The 17,093-nt window shown below is 44.4% G+C and overlaps 1 protein-coding gene across 1 annotated transcript in view; it reads right to left on the bottom strand.

The window, feature by feature from the left end:
- Nucleotides 1-5,226: 5,226 nt before the first annotated feature.
- LOC115119781 (glutamate receptor ionotropic, NMDA 2C-like) overlaps nt 5,227-17,093 on the bottom strand; it is a 108,464-nt gene continuing 96,597 nt past the window's right edge. The window contains exons 6-13 of the mRNA XM_065010238.1: nt 15,860-16,028; nt 12,820-12,973; nt 12,274-12,399; nt 11,836-12,065; nt 9,614-9,774; nt 9,064-9,251; nt 8,546-8,778; nt 5,227-7,473 (exon numbers count right to left, since the gene is read on the bottom strand). Of these exons, the coding sequence (XP_064866310.1) occupies nt 5,845-7,473; nt 8,546-8,778; nt 9,064-9,251; nt 9,614-9,774; nt 11,836-12,065; nt 12,274-12,399; nt 12,820-12,973; nt 15,860-16,028 (2,890 nt within the window). The 3' untranslated portion in view covers nt 5,227-5,844. The remainder of the gene's footprint in view (nt 7,474-8,545; nt 8,779-9,063; nt 9,252-9,613; nt 9,775-11,835; nt 12,066-12,273; nt 12,400-12,819; nt 12,974-15,859; nt 16,029-17,093) is intronic.

The raw sequence follows: 17,093 nt of genomic DNA on the forward strand, positions 1-17,093 counted from the left end.
TAAAAACACCTATGACTTAGTTGAACTAGCAGAGAAATTATCATCTTTCCAGAGTGTGCAAAGCTGTCATCAAGGCAAAGGGTGGCTACTTTGAAGAATCTAAAATCTAAAATAGATGTTATTTGTTTAACACTTTTTTGGTTAATACATGATTCCATATGTGTTATTTCATAGTTTTGATGTCTTCACTATTATTCTACAATGTAGAAAATAGTAAAAATAAAGGAAAACCTACTGCAGCGCCAGCTGTGCCATCAGAGTCCCTGGGTTCGCGCCCAGGCTCTGTCGTAACCGGCCGCGACTGGGAGGTCCCGTGGGGCGACGCACAATTGGCCTAGCGTCGCCCGGGTTAGGGAGGGTTTGGTCGGTAGGGGTGTCCTTGTCTCATCGCGCACCAGCGACTCCTGTGGCGGGCTGGGCGCAGTGTGCGCTAGCCAAGGTGGCCAGGTGCACGGTGTTTCCTCCGGCGCATTGGTGCGGCTGACTTCCGGGTTGGATGCGCGCTGTGTTAAGAAGCAGTGCGGCTTGGTTGGGTTGTGTATCGGAGGATGCATGACTTTCAACCTTCGTCTCTCCCGAGCCCGTAAGGGAGTTGTAGCGATGAGACAAGATAGAAGCTACTACAACAATTCACATTACACTCCATGCAGTTTGGCTTCAGAGCGAAACACTCCACAGAAACGGCCAACTGCTTTCTTCTGGAAAATGTGAAGTCCAAGATGGACAAAGGGGGTGCTGTTGGGGCTGTGTTTCTGGACCTAAGGAAGGCTTTTGATACTGTTAACTATGAGATTCTCATCACAAAATTGTCCAAGTTCAACTTTTCCCCTGATGCCTTGAGATGGATGAAATCATACCTTGAAGGCAGAACTCAGTGTGTCAGAGTGAGCAATGAGCTGTCGCCCACTCGTAGCTATGATGTGGGCGTGCCCCAAGGGACCCTTGGGGCCCCTCCTGTTCAGCCTGTACATTAATGATCTGCCTTCTGTCTGTACTGGGTCTGAAGTTCAAATGTATGCAGATGATACAGTGATATATGTGCATGCAAAGAGCAAACAACAAGCTGCACAAGAACTCACTACTGTAATGGTCCAGGTTACAAAGTGGCTCAGTGACTCGTGTTTGCATCTCAATGTGAAAAAAACTGTTTGCATGTTCTTCACAAAGAGGGCAACAGATGCTACTGAGCCAGATGTCTATGTGTCAGGGGAGAAGCTCCAGGTGGTATCCGATTTTAAGTACCTTGGCATCATACTTGATTCCAACCTCTCTTTTAAAAAGCATGTGAAAAAGGTAATTCAAATAACCAAGTTCAACCTAGCTAATTTCCGATTTATACGAAATTGTTTGACTACAGAGGTAGCAAAACTGTACTTCAAATCTATGATACTCCCCCACTTAACATACTGCTTGACTAGTTGGGCCCAAGCTTGCTGTACAACATTAAAACCTATTCAGTCTGTCTACAAACAGGCTCTCAAAGTGCTTGATAGGAAGCCCAATAGCCATCATCATTGTCACATCCTTAGAAAGCATGAGCTCTTGAGTTGGGAAAATCTTGTGCAATACACCGACGCATGTCTTGTATTCAAGATCCTTAATGGCCTGGCTCCCCCTCCACTCAATATTTTTGTTAAACAGAAAACCCAGACATATGGCAGCAGATCCACAAGGTCTGCCATGAGAGGTGACTGTATAGTTCCCCTAAGGAAAAGCACCTTTAGTAAATCTGCATTCTCTGTGAGAGCTCCCATGTCTTGAATACACTGCCATCAGACACACATAACTGCACCACATATCACACCTTCACAAAATGCTTGAAGACATGGCTAAAGGTCAATCAGATTTGTGAACATGGTCCCTAGCTGTGTGTTGCCGCTTTCCATGTTGTCTGTTGTCTGTAGCTTGTGAGGTGTGGAAACACTTTGTTGCTTTTATGAATTTTGTCTTGCTGCTTTTTGTTCTATGTTGCTCTGTCTGTATGCTATGTCTTGCTTGTCCTATGTTGCTATGTCTTGCTTGTTCTATGTTGCTATTGTCTATATTGTAATTGTTTTTAATAACCTGCCCAGGGACTGCGGTTGAAAATTAGCCGGCTGGCTAAAACCGGCACTTTTACTGAAACGTTGATTAATGTGCACTGTCCCTGTAAAAATAAAAAATAAACTCAAACTCAAACTCAATTGGATACCACGAAATTGGGGAGAAAAAGGGGTAAAAATAAACAAATAAATAAATAATAATAATAATAATTTAAAAAATAAAATAAAGGAAAACCCTTTTGATTGGTACTATATAAACTCAGCAAAAAAAGAAACGTCCTCTCACTGTCAACTGCGTTTATTTTCAGCAAACTTAACGTGTAAATATTTGTATGAACATAACAAAATTCCACAACTGAGACTTAAACTGAACAACTTCCACAGACATGTGACTAACAGAAATTGAATAATGTGTCCCTGAACAAAGGGGGAGCGTCAAAATCAAAAGAAACAGTATCTGGTGTGGCCACCTGCTGCATTAAATACTGAAGTGCATCTCCTCCTCATGGACTGCACCAGATTTGCCAGTTATTGCTGTGAGATGTTACCCCACTCTTCCACCAAGGCACCTGCAAGTTCCCGGACAATTCTGGGGGGAATGGCCATAGCCCTCAAAGGTCCCAGACGTGCTCAATGGGATTGAGATCCGAACTCTTCACTGACCATGGCAGAACACTGACATTCCTGTCTTGCAGGAAATCACACACAGAACGAGCAGTACGGCTGATGGTATTGTCATGCTGGAGGGTCATGTCAGGATGAGCCTGCAGGAAGGGTACCACATGAGGGAGGAGGATGTCTTCCAAGTAACGCACAGCGTTGAGATTGCCTGCAATGACAACAAGCTCAGTCCGATGCTGCTGTGAAACACCGCCCCAGACCATGATGGACCGTCCACCTCCAAATTCTCCAAGGCCTCGGTGTAACGCTCATTCCTTCAATGATAAACGCGAATCCGACCATCACCCCTGGTGAGACAAAACCATAACTCGTCAGTGAAGAGCACTTTTTGCCAGTCCTGTCTGGTCCAGTGACGGTGGGTTTGTGCCCATAGGCGACGTTGTTGCCGGTGATGTCTGGTGAGGACCTGCCTTACAACAGGTCTACAAGCCCCCAGTCTAGCCTCTCAGCCTATTGCAGACAGTCTGAGCACTGATGGAGGGATTGTGCGTTTCTTGGTGTAACTCAGGCAGTTGTTGTTGCCATCCTGTACCTGTCCCACAGGTGTGCTGTTCGGATGTACTGATCCTGTTCAGGTGTTGTTACACATGGTGTGCCATTGCGAGGACGATCAGCTGTCTATCCTGTCGCGCTTAGGAGTCTCATAGTACAGACATTGCAATTTATTGCCCTGGCCACATCTGCAGTCCTCATGCCTCCTTGCAGCATGCCTAAGGCACATTCACGCAGATGAGCAGGGACCCTGGGCATCTTCCTTTTGGTGTTTTTCAGAGTCAGTAGAAAGGCCTCTTTAGTGTCCTAAATTTTCATAACTATGAACCTAACTTGTTTTTAACCTTTATTTAACTAGGCAAGTCAGTTAAGAACAATGATGGCCTAGAAACAGTGGGTTAACTGCCTTGTTCAGGGGTAGAACGACAGATTTCTACCTTGTCAGCTTGGGGATTCGATCTTGCAACCTTTCGGTTACACGTCCAACACTCTAACCACTAGGCTACCTGCCACTCCCAATTGCCTACCGTCTGTAAGCTGTTAGTGTCTTAACGACCGTTCCACAGGTTCATTAATTGTTTATGGTTCATTGAACAAGCATGGGAAAACGTGTTTAAACCCTTTACAATGAAGATCTGTGAAGTTATTTGGATTTTTACGAATTATCTTTGAAAGGCAGGGTCCTGAAAAAGGGACGTTTCTTTTTTTGCTGAGTTTATATGGGTGGGGACTCAGTCGGGGTCTCAACTCAATGTTGAGGGCAAAAATGTTATATACACTGAGTGTGCAAAACATTAACAACACCTGCTCTTTCGATGGTGTAGACTGACCAGGTGAATCCAGTTGAAAGCTATGATCCCTTAATGATGTCACTTGTTAAATCCACTTCAAAATGTGTAAATGAATGGGCAAGACAAAGGTTTGAAGTGCCTTTGAACAGGGTATTATAGTAGGTGCCAGGCGCACCGGTTTGGGTGTGTCAAGAACTGCAAAGCTTCTTGGTTTTTCACACTCAACAGTTTCCCGTGTGTATCAAGAATAGTCCACCACCCAAAGGACATCCAGCCAACTTGACACAACTGTGGGAAGCATTAGAGTCAACATGGGCCAGCATCCCTGTGGAACTCTTTCAACATCTTGTAGAGTCCATACCCCGACAAATTCAGGCTGTTCCGAGGGAAACTCAATATTAGGAAGGTGTTCTTAATGTTTTGTACACTCAGTATATTTTTTGGAAGTTGATCCGGGGGCCAGTTGCCCATCCCTGCCTTAGTCTGTTTTCAGGTAAGGCCCAGTGTGGACAATGATGGATGCCAAAGCTCCCCCTAGTCATTGGTAAATGAGTAAAGTGAGGTGTTGATGAACACCACCCTTTGAAGCCAGTGTGAAAGTGTGTGTGTGTAAATGTGTGTGTGTGTGTGTGTGCGTCTTGGCAGGATCACTGATAGGCTAATGTTATTGGAATCCCTTGATGAGCCCTGAGGGAAGATTTACTGTCACAGGTATCACTGCTCAGACAATAGCATGGCCATCCTGGTCATATAGACAATTCAAAGCCTCTGTTTGGATTTGTTACCTAACTGAACATGTTTCTATTCCATCTTTTTAAAATGTATTTACGATGTTCAGCAGAATACTCATACAGTGATTTGATAGATTGATGACATATCACAGTTTCTGAACAGATTATGTGGGGTGTTAGTAAAATACAAATGTGTTCTTGTCTTTTAAGGAGCTGTAGCTGACTTGTCTGCCCTATTGTTGGCATGTGAACTGAACACAGCGCTGTCTAGTGGATCTGATATCCAATGACCTTTCTGGATGAGTCAACAGAGGTGGCCCACTTAATGAACTGAAGCAGACAAACATCTAGAGTCCTGGGACCTGACCTGCTATTCCATTCTGCTGGCATTACAGATCATATGTTGAGTTTGACTTAGAAAAGGAAAATATAGACAATTCCAAAAGGGCCTTGAAGTGGCCTTGTCATTTATTAAAGAGTAGAGTAACAATGGAAATACAGATGATAATTAAACATGTTCCCTTTTAAAATCCAAGTCAAATTACATCAGTGACCACCGGAGCCAAAAAGCCTTAAACAGACAGCTTTCCCTAGAGCTCCTGGACTTACAAAAGTCGTGGAAGACATTTCTGTGGTTTGATAACAAAATTATTATTCTCTTTTTATATGTGTCTAAATTTAAATGGAAGGATACCAAAATGATTGAAGAGAAAAGTTAAATGTGTCTAAACTGAGTGAGCGGCTACAGTGTATTGTCATCCAGGTCTCTCGCTCTCTCTCTCTCTCTCTCTCTCTCTCTCTCTCTCTCTCACAGCAAGACAGCATTTAAAAATGTTTTAAATAACAATCAACAGGTTAAATTTGAAGGTATTAAATACTATTCAACATTGTCTTTTCTTTTCTTATCGCTTAATGTTTACTTGACAATGTCCCAGCAGTAACAGCCTTTCAATGTCCTCTACTTCCTTCCATCAGCCAAGGATATTATTGGTAGCTAATTCATTCGTTTTTGCCTAAACCAATGGCTGAGGGGGAGGCCCCAGGTAGGCTTTCCCCTCCCCAGATGGAGGGATAGTCCATCAGCCTGAAGGTATGGAGGGGGAGGGCTCAGACCTCAGACTCCAGACTGGATACCCTGCCCCAGGTCTTTGGCACATAGGGACTGTTGACTCTTCTGGCCACCAGGACCTCCCTCCGATCCCTGCTCCCAGACCCGGGCAGGGGGGGCTCCTCCCGCGACCGTCCCACCGCGCCCTCGTAGCCCCCAAACATATTGTTCTGGTACACCACCTGCCGGTCCCCCATACGGGGCACCAGGGCATTGTTGTTAGGGCAGTGGCTTGCACAGGGGAACAAGTGGCACATGTCCTTGTCGTAGAACTGCCCGGGCCCCTGGGGCAGTGGCCCCACGTATACAGGCAGGTCTGTGTAGGAGTTCAGGTAGGTGGAGTAGTGTCTGTGCACCACAGTGGAGGAAGAGCGCCGCAAGGCGGCTGCGTTCTGCAGGATAGCCTCCCTGTAGGATGGTAGCCGGGTGGACTGGGAGCACTTGAGCTTATGCTGCTTGTAGGGGTAGGAACGCATATGAGCCGGGTCTAGGTAAGCAGGCTCAGCGGCCAGGGGGTAGCACAGGTTGTTCCCCTGGCTGCCATACAGCTTGTGGGGCTTGGGGTTGGCCACCACTACGCGGGGGAACAGGTCAGGCATAGTGGAGGTGGAGGGCTTCTCGCCCAGCTGGCGGATCCTGTCACTGCTCCAGGTGGCCTTGAGAAAAGAGGCCCGGCGGTTGACCTTGTCCTTCCCCAGCAAGGGCACATCCTCCATTTCAGGCTCCAGGTAGGGCTTCATGCAGGAGTTGCAGCTGGCGCTGCCGCTGGGGTAGTGGCCCCCCATGCAGGCCATGGTTGATGCAGAAGGGGCGTGGTTGTTCAGGAGGTGGTTGGCCCTCAGCTCAGCCAGACAGGAGGTTGGCTCATCATAGTCGTTCCTCCCCCTGGTGTCTTGGGCCTCGGAAAACACGTAGCTGTGGGACCTCTTCTTCCTGCCCATGTGGTCAGGGGGGTAGCTGAACTTCCGTCCCAGGGGCCCCTTGTGGTGTTCCACATAGATGTCAGGCACCTGGAACTCTCTGTAAGGGACAAACGGGGAGGTGGGGTGCCGGGGCTGGGTCTCAACATACAGCCTGCTGCTGTGGTGGGGGTGTGGGTTGTGACTGGAGGTGCTAGGGGGAGCAGGGTCCCTCATGGCGATGTGGGGGCTGCTAAGGCTGGAGATGGGTAGGGTCCTCTCATAGAAGTGGTGGCTGCCACGGGCCGGAAGGGTGTAGCGGAGCGGGGTAGGCCGCGTCACCACCCTGGATTTGTCCAGCAGGGGCTGGGTGGCGCTGTCCGAGTAGTGGATTGGGAATGTGGAAGCGAGCGCCCTCTGGGGGTAGGGCGAGTGGTTGTCCGTGATGCTGGCGATGTAGGGCAGGCGGCTGTGGCTCATGTCTATAGTGGTTGCCACCCGAGGCGGCAGGCCAACCCGCACATTGTCGGCTCCTCGCCGGCTCCAGTTCTCTATGGTCTTGGTGGCATTGTCCAGGGAGTTCTCCACTCTGGTCGAGGTCACGATGTCCTTGGCTGTCTGCAGCATCTTCAGCATGTTGGCCTGGGTGTAGTTGGTGGTGACGTCAGGGTTCTGCAGGTTTCCGTTGCGGTCAGAGTCCTCCACACCGTTGAAGCAGCTGTAGATTCCCTGTAGAGATAGCGAAGGAGGAGGAGATTAGCATCCATCAAAAAGCCTTGTCAGGTTTTGGAACAGATCTACATTTCTCACCCTTCACAAAGTTTGACAAGATTAAATCCCACAGGTGTTAATTATCTTTGGCCATTGTTTCTAATCATGACTTTAGAAAACATTATTGCTTGTGTTGATAACATTCACTTTGAGCAAATACAATTTCTATTAACCTGTCTGACCAATGAAGTGAAGACAATTACACCGAGAAGTGTGAAAGCCAAATTAGATTCAGGATTGTCCAAAATAGTTTATAGACAATTTGTGTTGTTTTGAAAGCTTGTATGCATTCAGGTTGATGTTAAACACACAAAAAAATGTGCAAGACAGTAAATGAAAAAGCAGCAGCTGACCATGCACTTGCTGAATTAGTTTTCCAATTTTTATTCGGCCGGCTTTATTTTACTTTCAAATTGGGTCTCAGTCTAGAATGCTTAATGTCACCTCACCACGGTCAACACTGAGATGGATTGTTAATGGGCCTATTTAAATTCCATTTCAGATGGATCAGGACCGTAACAGTATTGCACGGTCTCCATAAAGTCATTTTATGGCTTTTTACTCATTTTATTTTTGCATCATTTTTATTTTAGTGCCCTTGAAATATCCTGATCATGTACATCTTTGACTTAGTGCATTACAAATATTTCCCAAGTGTTACTGTGAGGCAAAAATCTAAGAAAGACAGAACTTTATGGTCAGGAAGTCGAACATTTTTTTCTGCTGTGTTTGTGAAAAGAGAAACAACACATTTTATGGTTTCTTAGACTGCAAAATTATGCCGTTGTTGCTGCTTTCATTGAATTGTTGCTTACATTTTATGTCATTTCTTTATGGAATTCATTGCTATAAAAAATGGTTTTGTGCCTTAGATTAACAGATCAACTTTCCCATGGTGATTGGACCACATTCTCTGCAGAACCCAAGGCCTTCGCAATCTAAGACATGCCTCAGTGTGTACATCTCTATAGATTAGGCCTATGTACCCTTTCCACCCCTGTCCCTCGGAAGAAGGGTCAGCCACACCTACCCTGCTGATGGCGAGCAGGAAGTCGAGGCGTTCAGACTTGCGTACTGAGTGTCTCAGCTTCCAGTAGAGCAGATGTTCCCAGCTGAACACCAGGAGACTGAGCCCCATGGCCACCAGCAGCATGTAGAAGACGCCCGCCATGTTGTCTATGTCCAGCTTACTGCTCATCACCTCCTTCTTCTCGTTACGACAGATCCCTGTGAGCCACACTGTCTGCAGCTTCTGTGTGTCACCTGCAGCGAGCGGGAAGAACAGAACACAGAGAGGCTTGAAGGTGTTCATTAAAACACTCTTGCGCCGGTTGTTGTCATTGTGTGTCAATGCCAATCTCACACCCTCATCACTCCCCTCGACAAACCCTGACTCAGCATTTTACACTTGTTGTTCCCTGGATCACAGTCAAAACTCTATGTTACAGTACCTCTGAGTTGTCCATGGTGCAATGTACACCAGTATTTTCATTAAAGATTTACAATTAGCCACCCATCCCACTCCACACAGGGTTAATTGTAATTTACCATCCGCTAGGAACTGGAGCAGGGCCAGGTCTATAGGACGTTTCCATCGGGACTCCTTCTGCAAGGCGATGCCGTAGCCAGTGGTGGCAAAGACCTTCCCACTGCCGATGGTCACCAGCTTACAGCCCTCGTCTTTACCTGCCATGTAGTTCAGCACAGCAGCGTCATAGATGAAGGCATCCAGTTTCCTATAGATAATAACAATAGGGATTTATCTTGTGAGAAAATGCAATGATAGACAATTGTATTTTTTACTATTTACTTACCATTTAATAACTTATCTTATGAATTATAATTTCATCAAACATAAAATATTTGCTTAGGCATTTTAGAATGTGTTACGCTGATGGCCTTTCTAGGGAGTTTTTCCTAGCCACCGTGCTTTTACACCTGCATTGTTTGCTGTTTGGGGTTTTAGGCTGGGTTTCTGTACAGCACTTTGAGATATCAGCTGATGTACGAAGGGCTATATAAATAAATTTGATTTGATTTGATTTGATGTCTGTTTTCTGTCACTGACTATGTATAATGATTATTTACAGAGTGTTACCCTGATTTGAGGCTGTTGAGGGCGTCCTCCACACCCTTCTGGTTGTATTTGACCATGTGGGCATGCATCTCAGGGTAGTTGCTCCGGATGTTCCTCTCTGTGCTTCCATTTGGGACCGTACCAAAACGAAACGGTGGATACTGCTCCTGTGGCTTCTGGAACTGTTTGGGAAATGTAGAAGTTTGAATTATAAATGCATGAACAAGAAACATTTTGAACAGGATACCCAACATGTCTAGGAAGAATACATGCACTATTCATAAAAAAAATAAAAATACATTGACATACTTGAATATTAAGTAATAACATTTAATATGTTTTTCTTCCACCCTCTCCTAAGATCTGATGTCTCAACCCTTTTAGGTTCTAGATAGCACTTTATTTCTAAGAGTGTATGATATGCCAGGCAAACCCAGAGGCATGAATATAAACCTCAAAGAAACTAACACAATGACACTGATCACCTTGTCCTTGACTACACTAGACCACTGTCTCTTTGATATCTGCCTGTACCCTCAAGTGCTGTTCACTCAATTAAGTGGTCAGCTAAGGTTACCCTCTCTATAATTCCTCTCTCAATTCGACGATTAGAGGGCACAATGAACAGAAATTAAGTCCAGGCCATACTTTCCAGAGAATTAGAAAATTACTTCTTCCCCCTTGACTGTAATAAAAACTCCTAATTTCTCCTTATTTTGCCATGCCCCTTTGACGCAGAGTGGACCATGTTCATTTAAATACCCTGACTGTGCAATATACTGAAAATAAATTTTACTTGTTCATTAATGCAAATACTTCCATAAGCGATAATTCCTAGTAACCTTGGCTTGTCAGAATGAGAGAAATGTCCTCTGAGCCATTTCACATGAATTAATGAGACCTTTGGTGCCAGTCTTATGCATCCCACGTCTCACTGCTGTCTGGTGGAGGAGCTGGAGAGATGACAGAGTGTTGTCCTTGTTCCCATTTGTCCTGTATCCTGTACACTGGCTGCATTAGGATACTCAGCCTGTGTTCCTCATCTCACCCAACAGACCAATGTTGCTGCTATGTGAATGAGGGAATGCTGTAGCAGTGTGATAGTGCCCCCAGGCACAGGATGTCATACAATGCTCTGTGTTGTAAATGCCTGTTGGGAAGCAGTGAAAACCCTGACTAAAAGCATGGATGATGGTTGACCCATAGAGCTTGAGTCTAGCTGGCCAAAGTTAAGTGTATAGGATTCTTACAAAAATCTGTTAACATCTGACAGCTTGTACAGAAAGGAGAGACTAGCACAGACAGGGTCTAAAGAGGGAGGTGCCTGTCTGTACATGATGTCACTCTGAGGAAATGGCAAGGTCTTGTTCATGCATGACTCCATGCCTCTGAAGTGAACAGTCCCAGGAGGAGAAACAATCCTCTGTCACTACATAAACACCAGTTACTGTCCTTTAACCAGTTTGTATTCCGCACAAGCCTCTTGTTTGAAACACTTTCAGAAAACGTCCCTTTTTAGAGATCATACAGCTCAATTGAAATGTTCCACCTGCAGTGTCCAGTCAGTCTATTCTCTCTGAGCTTCTGTGGATTCTGCCCTGGTTGATCTGTAGACTCACTATCAAAATACACTTTATGGGTTCTCTTCTTTTTTCACAAAGTAGAGCTAATGGATTATGTGGGAAGAATATTAAATGAGTTCCCGGAATTCTAATGAGCAGTGGACAGCTTGGTCTTTCCCCTCAAATGCCTCTCTAATCCCTCAGTGCCTTAAAGCAGAGAGTCCACAAATCATTTCTAGCACTGAAGTTTTAACATGGACTTCCTTGTCAATACTGGTGTAGAGCACCTCCACAGGCCACACAAATATGCATAAGTTACTACTAGAATATATAATCACTGGCAGCTTGGCAAATCCACTGGTGTAATACAATCCAGGGGATTTTCACAGACATCATACCTAAAGACTTCAGGGATCTAATTTAATTTCACCACAGACGCTGGGAATCCTATTATGTTTTTAGTATGAGTGGAAAAAGTCACAGTCATGACATTGAGGCTCTGTCGTGGTTATTTGTATTCTCTCAAACCGTTCGCAGCCAGGCACTGTTTGCTCATCAGAAATAGGCCACTCTATATTTTGCCTAAGCCTAACATCAAACACTACAATATGTCCATAATTCTTTCCCCCTTTCAAAGACTGAACACAGACAGAATTACCAATGACTGATGAATCCTCCTACCTTTTTGTCACTCAGTCCAGAGACTGTGTCAGTGTATTGCTCCTGGATCATGAAGGCTGCCAGGTTGGCAGTGTAGGAGGCCAGGAAGATGACAGCGAAGAAGGCCCATACCAGGACCATGACCTTGCTGGTGGTGCCCTTGGGGTTCTCAATTGGAACAGAGTTGTTGAAGACGATGCCCCACAGCAGCCACACAGACTTCCCAATAGTGAAGGTGGGGCCTCCGGGATCTGGAGAAGGCAGGATGGTGGTTGTGGTAAAGACAGAAGGGATTCAGAGAGGACGTATATAACATGCGTTTGCTTTCCATTTCAATGTCATTTAATATTTTCTGTGATATAATATAGAGTTCTTTCAACCTACTTTTCCGTGACTTTCTACCTTTGCTGATACGGGAGGGTAGAGGTAGAGGGAAAGGTGGTCGGAGCTGACACTCACCCTTGGCGCTCACCAGACTCCGGTTGTACCCCACAGGGCTGCAGTACTCAAAGATAAACACTGTGACAGCTACCACCGTTAAGCACATCACAAACATCATCACCCACACCGCCGGACTGTAGGGCTCTATAGAGGAGGAGGGAGAGAGGAATCAGAACACCTATAGAAGAATCAGAACATCTTTCTGGCAAATGTTGAAACTATGTGCTCTGACAGCTGCTTGCTAGATAATGGCAAGGACAACGTGGTATTGTATTACCATAGTAGCACACTGTCAGCAGCTTCTGAAAGCTCTTTATGAAATATTAAAGTAAGTAGCGTAGTCTTGAACGAGTCTTTTGCGAGTCGACCCACTCATACTAGAAGAAGCCTTTCTCCTGTTTCTGTAGCGTGAGGCAGCTTGTTGTACGATATATTCAGTTGTGAGTTCTAAACTCTGTCCAGAGAAAGTAATATTTGCCATCTCTGTTTTCAGATGGTAAGTCATTTGTTATCTCTGTAGAGAAATGTTTTGTTTGTTTACATGAGCAGGTTTAACATGCTCACCAAGAAAGGCAGAGGGTGAGACGGTCCCATTGCTCCTGGCAACCATCACACTGATCCCCGTCTCCACAAACGGCACGGAGAAGTCGATAATTTCTGAGCGCTCTTCGTTTATGGTCAGCGAGCCAATGGCCATGTCCGCCCGCTTGTATACCACCTAGGGAGAACGGAAGAGGACATTGTTATGACATAGAAAGTCTACAGTCTATATGTTCCATGATCTGTAATAAATCGAATACTGTAGTAGGTGGGATTAGTGATGCCCCCTGTTGACCTGTTTGATTCATTTTATCTATCAACATTGATATGCAAGACTTAAATCCCTGTAGGTGATACACAGTGTGTACAGTATTATCCCTGATATACTACACAACCCATCCAGACAGATGCAGATAACAGCCCATGGTATCTACCCACCCATTCATGCAATGTCATCCATCATGCAATATCAATCCTACTTCCTAATCCATTAGATATTGCTGCATATAGCATAGACCTAATACCTGTTACGTAAGTCCCTGGCCCCGGCTGACAAAGTGTTACCAGCAGCAATTGGGCATTGTAAACACTGGCATACCAGACACCCCCGCAAGGCAGTGGGCCCACGAGCCATGGGGGCCCCACGAGCTCTGGCGGTCCATGCGCCTGTCATTGATGTCATCATTTTGACAGTAACCTTCCAAAAAGTAATTCATAAACCTTTTACATTTTCAGGAATGTGACTGAAAAAGTGAAGAAAAAAAAATTAACGGTTAAAGGTATAAGGGGATTTCAGTGAACAAATGTTGGGGTCAAGGCTACGACGGCGTACGACGGCGTCAATGCAACGAGTGGCACTTACTAAGGCGTACAAAAGCACATATCAGACCGAGAGCCTAATGCTTGTTAGGTCGTTCAGCATGAGCTTTAGTTCATAAAACAATCTCTTTGCAAAAGCAACAGTTACAGAGATGGTAAAAACAGCTTGATTGTCATAGCAACATCAAGGAAGCTGGGCAGAAGGGAGTTGTGCCAGTTCTGTAACATCTTTAACTTTAACAGTCTCAGGAAAGACTGTCTGGGTTGGCAATACTCAGTACAGAAAAACAGTCGTGCCCGCAACCTGGAGTTACAGGCTGTGGTGAAAACCTTTACAGACAAAAAGGGAGGACTTCAGAACACCAGGTTCAGGACAGAATTAAGGTACATTTAATTGATTTTGTGTAGGCTATTAGCCAGACAAAACCCGCTGAGTTCAACAATAAAGAGTGACTGAATTTATCCTCAAGCCGACAACTTTTTTTCCTATTGTTAGGCTACTTGATGTGACATTTTTTTTAAAGTTTATGAATAGCAGCTAAAGACGGTATATAGCAAAGATAGTACACTGCATAATGAAACAATCCCTAGTAAGCTTAGTAAGTGTTTTCAGGGTGGACAGACTGTATTGTTTGGCATTATTAGTCTGGTTTTATACACAACTTTCTATCCAATCTGGGAGAGAGCGCGAGGACGTCTCATGTCATGCAGGTTAAGGTAGCCTATACAAGACAGGTGTATATTTAAAAAGAAATCTATTGCTAGCTGATTAGTATGCTGTTGCATCTAATATTTATTTTACAATCTGCAATGGTTGAATTTCCAACTGTAATTACTGTAAATACATTATTGCCACGAGCCAGCAGTCTCAATATTACAGCATTGCGACTCCGTGTGTAGCTTTGTGAAATGTTAAGCTTAACATGAGAAAATGATGACCAAATAGGCCTACCAATAAACATGTATCCATTAGCTAATGCAAAGCTAAACCCTGGCACCATAGAAAGCCTATCATTGATTAGATAGGCATGCAGCTGCATAGACCTTGCAGAGATCCAGAGAAACTGCCAGTGGTTGTGAAGCTGATAACCCTATATAAAGGTTGTTGCTAGTCTAGTCAGAGTCAGTCCTGTTGTTCAACCCCTGGCAGATCCTCCTTCCCTTCCCCACAGTATGATATCTCCTCTTAATAACCTCTACTGACGTTTTCCCCTACAGAACTGTAATGTTTAACATGCTGATGGAATCGCCAGTGGGTTTACAGTCCAGGCACTCTGCCTGGCATTGTGTCAGCTGTTACCGGTGCTACTGTGGCCAATGCCCCAGTGAGAGCAATAGCTTCCCTGAAAACTAATGTTGTAACCTCAAACTCTTCCTGAACACAGTCAGCAAGGAGAATGAACTTCCAACAACTTCCTTCTGGAAAACTTCCCTGGTTTTCCAGAAAGTATGGTTGGATTCCAGATCTCCTACTTTTGCCCACCAATGGGATTTCGGGAAAACCAGGGAATTTATTGAAATGTTGCAACCCTGGTGCAACCCTTTATTTGGATTTGGACCATAATACCTATTTGTTTTTATTAAGGGATATTAATTCATCGTTATTCATTACTTTTTATTTTTAATATTTATCTGAACTCAGTGCCAACATTGTCACACCCTGATCTGTTTCACCTGTCTTTGTGCTTGTATCCACTCCCTCCAGGTGTCGCCCATTTGCCCAATTATGTGTATTTATACCTGTGTTCTGTGTTTGTCTGTTGCCAGTTTGTCTTGTCTGGTCAAGCCTACCAGCGTTTTCTCGTACTTCTGTTTTCTTTCTTGTCCCTGTTTTCTTGTTTTCCCAGTTTTGACCATTCTGCCTGCCCTGACCCTGACCCTGAGCCTGAGCCTGAGCCTGACCCTGAGCCTGCCTGCCTGCCGTTCTGTACCTTTCGGACTCTGCTCTAGATTACTGACCTCTGCCTGCCCTTGACCCATCATTTGCCTGCCCCCTGTTTTTGTAATAAACTTTTGTTATTTCGAACTGTCTGCATCTGAGTTTTATCATGAGGTCTGATAAACATAAACCTAAATCACCAATGTGAAGAATTGAAACACGACCAATTTGAATGGTGTCTCTGAGCTCAGAGGAGGCAGATATGTGAAATGGGGCTAAATTGATCACATTTAATGTATTTAATATGCTAACTTTTAGTCAGGTGACTAATTGTAATGCTTGTTAGAATAACCATCATCTCCTTACCTCTCCGATCATGCCGTTCCAACTGCCTCTGACCAGCTTGCCGTGCTTCCCGTTGGTGACCAGGTAGAGGTCGTATGAGAATTTGGTGGTGCGGGACAGCTTCTTCAGGATGTCTATGCAGAAACCCTTACAGCACAGTTTGGTGTAGGGCTCAGTATGACCTACAATACTGGGGAGACAGAGGACAATATAGTACACTAGAATAGTAAAGATTTCCTTAATCCTTCAACACTGTGACCTGGGTTAACACTATAGGAGCTAACCCAGCAAACCAAATTTGGTTCTGTGAAAGTTACCAGAACATTCATTAGGTCACGGCAAATGTTCTCATAAGACAAAACTGTCCAGTCGTGCTGATGATTCAAGAATGTTTGTATAAAACATTTGCCTCATGTTGCAAGAACATTCCTAGAACGCATTTAATCTCTTCTTTAAAGGTTCTCAGAATATTTTAGGTTGTGGGAACAATCTGGTGAGAACATTGTGGGGCCATAAGAAAATATATGTTCCCAAAACACAAAATCTGTCCAGTTGTGCAGATAATTCTGTTTAAAAAAAAATACAAAGTATGCTCAGTTGTGATAACATGCATACAATGTTTAAGTTAGTTTGCACAGCACATTCCTATAATGTTGTAAGAATGTTGACAGAACACCTGGTCTAAGTTCTTTAAAGGTTCCCAGAACATTTAATTAAGTTATGGGAGTTGTCTGGGATGTTGCAAGAATATTCTTGTGATATTCACACAGGATGCAAAAAACATTCCCACAGTGTTGCACAATTTCCAAATAAGTCCGTTTTTATGACGTTCATCATTTGTTTTAGGTTTAACATAATATTCCATTGAGGTTCACACAATATACATTTGACCTTGTCTGAAGGAATTGTTCAAGAAATGTTAAAAAATGTTATATTTAAGTTTTACCTAATATTACCACAACATTCTCAGCACGGGAATATGTAGCTTCTTAAAGCATGATAAAGCAGATTGGAATACATCCCCATTATGTTTCTCTTCTGATTTAATGACAATTTGCATTTGAAGGTGATCTAGAGACACATGGCATTTTAATTTCTTTCAAAGGACATTTGAACATTTACACATGATTTAATTCAGTCGCACACGACTCCAACACCATCATTAAGTTTGCATATGACACGACTGTGGTCGTGTGACGATGAGACAGCCACAGGGAGGAAGTCAGAGACCTGACAATGTGGTGCTAGCACTACA

The sequence above is a fragment of the Oncorhynchus nerka genome, linkage group LG26 (genome assembly GCF_034236695.1).
Source record: "Oncorhynchus nerka isolate Pitt River linkage group LG26, Oner_Uvic_2.0, whole genome shotgun sequence".
Taxonomy (NCBI): Eukaryota; Metazoa; Chordata; class Actinopteri; order Salmoniformes; family Salmonidae; genus Oncorhynchus; species Oncorhynchus nerka.